At 44.0% G+C, this 5000-nt stretch overlaps 1 protein-coding gene across 1 annotated transcript in view; it reads right to left on the bottom strand.

The window, feature by feature from the left end:
* The window catches only part of LOC308164413 (lysine-specific demethylase RSBN1L-like), a gene marked incomplete at both ends in the record, with an annotated part of 32516 nt that overhangs the window by 25114 nt on the left and 2402 nt on the right, over positions 1-5000 (bottom strand). Inside the window, one exon of the mRNA XM_080538514.1 lies at positions 614-745. Within this exon, the coding sequence (XP_080394640.1) occupies positions 614-745 (132 nt within the window). The remainder of the gene's footprint in view (positions 1-613; positions 746-5000) is intronic.

Genomic DNA, 5000 nt, shown 5'->3' with positions numbered 1-5000 from the left:
AGACACACAGACGCACACGCACACACGCACACACACACGCGCACACACACACACGACACAAAAGAATAAACAGCATTTCTGAGACCCAAAGACGCTTAAGAGGACCCAGAAGCTCCACTGCAGGATAAACCAGCCTACTGATTCTTCAATAAATTAATTCCTTGACTTAGGAGCTCAGACACACACACACACACACACACACACACTCACACAGACACAGACAGACACACACAGCGTGTCCCAGGCTGTTTGCACAGTTGAAGGACAGCGAGGTGTGTATAAATAGAAGCTGAGTAAATGCTGAGTTCTTCTCACATGGTCACGTTTCTGCCTGTCGTGCAGACACACACACACACACACACACACACGTTACCACTCATATACGTAGCAACACAGTGACTATTAATATAGCAACACTCTGCCGCAGGTCAGACAGCAGACACACTTCCTCTCTCTCTCTCCCTCTCTACACTGCAGGATAGACACTAGCATACTACACTACATTAGTACACTACACTTACCCACTACGTAGGTGTGTGTGTGTGTGTGTGTGTGTGTGTGTGTCAAGTATTTCTATAAATGTGTGGGTGTTTCCACGGCGACAGCATCTCACCTTTCTGATGAACCTTGACCTCGCCGTTCTCCCGCTTTATGTCAGCCATCACTCTGTGTTTCTTCTTCTCTGTCTCCTTCTCTTTCTCCTTCTTCTTCTCCCTCTCTTTAGTATTGTCCTTGTTGTTGTGGTCTGAAAGGGAAATGGGACCGTTAGAAAACGTCATGACAGAGAAACAGACGATGGTGTGTGTCTGTATGTGTGTGTTTGAGAGTGTGTGGTTTGTGTGTGTCATTTGTTCTAAAGAGAGAACCACAGTCCGGTGAAGCAGATAAAAGGAAATCAACTCTTCCTCCTACACTGCCTCTGAGCCACCTCTCACTGGATGGGCTGACCGGTAGAGGTAGAGGTAGAGAGAGAGAGAGAGCGAAGGAGAGAGAGAGACACAGAGCGAAGGAGAGCAAGAGCGAGAGAATGTTGACATTTGAGACAAGCTTTTTAAGGGAGTAGCAGGATAATGTATTAACTCCTATTAAACGCAGGATAATGTAATCACTCCTATTAAACACAGGATAATGTAATCACTCCTATTAAACACAGGATAATGTAATCACGGGTGAGGTCTTAGTACCAAGCAGGGAGTGTCAGCAATGGTCAGCCCCCATACCCACTCTCCCCCCGATCACTCTGCTCTTCCACCTCGGCTAGCCGACTGGCACAGCCACCTCTACGTGGATGCAGCAGTCGCGCTACTCGGTCATGACTTTTCACTGTCCTGGTGCCCCGCTGGTAGAACGAGCTTCCCACTACTTTCAGGACTGCAGAGTCACTCACTACCTATCTATCTTCCACCGTAGATTGAAGACCTCCATCTCAGGCTACACGTTAAATTGTCCCTCCTGAAACCTCTCCATCCCCCTCGCCAGTTTCTCAACTGTAAATAATTTGCCCCTGGCCTGAGCATAGATTACTTTTTCTTGCTATGACTGATAGATAGATGATTCACTTACTTCAGACGTATTTGTCGTAAGACTCTTTGGATAAAGGCGTCTGCTAAAGGTCAAAAAACATTAAATGTAAACGGGTGTGTGTTCTCTATGTGTCATTCATCCTGTTCAACGGCTGCACCAACCACTGGAAGGAATGGACGCTTTTTAAAAAAGAAAACTCAAGCAAATCTGCAGTTTATCCAACAGAGCATTTCATGTGAGAAACAGCCTCCAACTCCACTCATGGTGATGAGTGTGTGACCAGTGGCGTCATGTCACAGGCAGCCTCATCTGAGCTGATACACAGCCTCTCAAGGCAGGAGATAAACACAACACAACTGCATTTAGCCGAAAAAAGGGTTTTATATTGATGATGGAACGAACACAGAAAGAAGAAGAAAAAACACTCTCTGGCTGGCTAAAGAGCAGGGGGCTATCAAAGTTGCTAAAGGAGTGGCCTGGGGTGGTCCAGTGGTCTAGCACCATGTCGGCATGGGTTCGAATCCGGCCCATGCCCTGCTGACATGCCCTCTCTTCCTTACTTTCCTGTCTGTCTTCACTATATGTGTCCAATAAAATGAAAAATATGAGTGGGACTTCCCCACTCAGAAAAAAATTATTTAAAAAAAAAAAAGTTACTAAAGGAAAATCCAGGCTTACAAGAGTTATCAAAATATGTCTGGAGTTCGAGACTTGACTAAGTGATTTATTTATTTTTTTACATTTAACCGAAGATTTCATGCAAAGGCTTCAAACACCATTGTAATCGTGTCAGTTCTTGTAAATTAGCCTGCACCATAATTTTATAGCCTACATACTTTTTTAGATGAGATTTTAGATTAGATTCAGACAACGAAATGCAGTAAAAAGTGTGTCCGAAGAGGGATTTGAACCACCGTCTAAAAATGACGAATAAATACTATAGCAGCGGTTGATACCACTAGGCCATTGTGGCGATATGACGGTTTGTAGCCTGCTGCTGATATCACCACAGTAGTAATATTCATTTATTAAAATATGAACAATAACTGGGGCTAGTATGACCTACGCATTTAATCGGTCAGCAATTTCTTGCCAAACCATTTCCCTCGCCTTGTTAATTGCGGCAGTATTGCACTATTTTACATCTTATTTTTCCGTCTTCATAAAGATCAATAATTCGAAATGCTGCGCAAATGTAGGACCCCTGCAGAGTGGAGTATCTTCATTTCGACAGATCGACTCTTCGGGGCTCTTTATGTCTGCGTGCACGTGCCCATATCGAAGATTTGTAAGCCGGTGTTCTGTGAACACTCATGACACAAGCCTGATCCTCGTTCGAGGAATCACCTGAGGCTTGAATTCCAATCCCGAGTTGCCTGATCGCCTGATTTATTTCAATCGCCGATATACTAATCCACTTTAGTGGAACGGCCCCCAGGTTAGCTAAAGACCAGGCTCATCAGGAGATGACATGTGCTGCTTCTGGAGTGAAAAACATAACACATGACGACATGCATCAATAATTCATCCTCCAACAGCAGCTCAGACACTCTGTTGACATTGCTCTCTGTCACACTCTCTCACACACACACACACACACACATCTGTGTTTTCATAACATCATTTCAGTGAACTATATACTCGATTGTGGACATTGGGCAAACAATATGACAGGATTACATAAAGCTGTGTGGTGACATATCACGTACTTCACCAGGCCTGCAAACACCACTAGAGGCAAATGGGACGTTCCTATTCAACCTCGGGACATTATAAACTCTGATGTAATAGCAGCACTACATTCTCCATTGTTGTACTTGTACCGGTAATAGTTTTTTTACATTGTAGTGTTATAGTGTAGTGTTATATTGTAGCATTATATTGTAGCGTTACAGTGTAGTGTTATAGTGTAGCGTTATAGTGTAGCGTTATAGTGTAGCGTTACATTGTAGCGTTATATTGCAGCGTTACATTGTAGCGTTACAGTGTAGTGTTATAGTGTAGCGTTACATTGTAGCGTTACATTGTAGTGTTACATTGTAGTGTTACATTGTAGTGTTACATTGTAGCGTTACATTGGTTTACTGAAGTTGATAGTTTCCTGCCAGGGACTACAGATTAAAATTAGCTACCTAGCTAATCTGGTGCAATGACTGGTTGTACATGACCTTGACCAATTAACCAAGAAATAAATACATAGAAATTATAAATAATTTATTAAAATAACAACAATAATTAGTAACACAACAATAAAACTACAATAATAAGTAACACAACAATTAATTATTATTAATAATCTTTTAAATAATAATAATAGTTACTATGAATAATAATAATACTACTACTATGAATAATAATAATAATAATAATAATAATAATAATAATAATAATAATAGCAGCATTGGAGTGGAGTGAAGCAGGTTGTTATCACACACACAGGTATAATAGGTGCTGTGCCTGGTGCCACTGGAGTAATGCAGCATCTCCCTCCTCCACTGTGGTAGCACACACACCACTCCAGAACAATAGGCCATTACAGTGTTGTGACAGTAATTACATTGTAATACATGGTGTCATTACTATAACAGGGCTCTCATAAAGGCTCTGAGTCACTGTGAGGCTGAACCTGCCCACCGCCATGGCGACGGTGAGTCAGACACACCATTCCACCTCAGAGGAAAGGTGCTCTCCATGAACCACGCTCCCTTCAAGGCCTCTCCGGGTGTGTGTGTGTTCTCTCTGCGTGCATGCAGGGCTCTCCCTCTGCCACTCTCCGTCTCTGTGCGTGTGTGTGTGTGTGTGTGTGTGTGTGTAGGGCTCTCTTGCTGCTTGTGTGTTCTCTGCATGCGTGCAGGGCTCTCTAATTGCGTGTGTGTGTGTGTGTATGCATGTACGGCTCTCTCGCTGCTTGTGTGTGTTCTCTCTGCAAGCGTGCAGGGCTCTTCCTCTGCTTGTGTGTGTGTGTTCTCTCTGTGTGTGTGTAGGGCTCTCTTGCTGCTTGTGTGCGTTCTTTGTGTGCGTGCAGGGCTCTCTGCTTGTGTGTCTCTCTCTGCTTGTGTGTGTGTGTCTCTCTCTGCTTGTGTGTGTGTGTCTCTCTCTGCTTGTGTGTGTGTCTCTCTCTGCTTGTGTGTGTGTGTCTCTCTCTGCTTGTGTGTGTGTGTCTCTCTCTGCTTGTGTGTGTGTGTGTGTGTGTGTGTGTCTCTCTCTGCTTGTGTGTGTGTGTCTCTCTCTGCTTGTGTGTGTGTGTGTCTCTCTCTGCTTGTGTGTGTGTGTCTCTCTCTGCTTGTGTGTGTGTGTCTCTCTCTGCTTGTGTGTGTGTGTCTCTCTCTGCTTGTGTGTGTGTGTCTCTCTCTGCTTGTGTGTGTGTGTCTCTCTCTGCTTGTGTGTGTGTCTCTCTCTGCTTGTGTGTGTGTGTCTCTCTCTGCTTGTGTGTGTGTGTGTCTCTCTCTCTGCTTGTGTGTGTGTTGTGTGTGTGT

Source organism: Nansenia antarctica, assembly GCF_963989245.1.
Source record: "Nansenia antarctica genome assembly, chromosome: 8".
In the NCBI taxonomy this organism is placed as follows: Eukaryota; Metazoa; Chordata; class Actinopteri; order Argentiniformes; family Microstomatidae; genus Nansenia; species Nansenia antarctica.
This window is presented reverse-complemented; position numbering and strand designations above follow the sequence as displayed.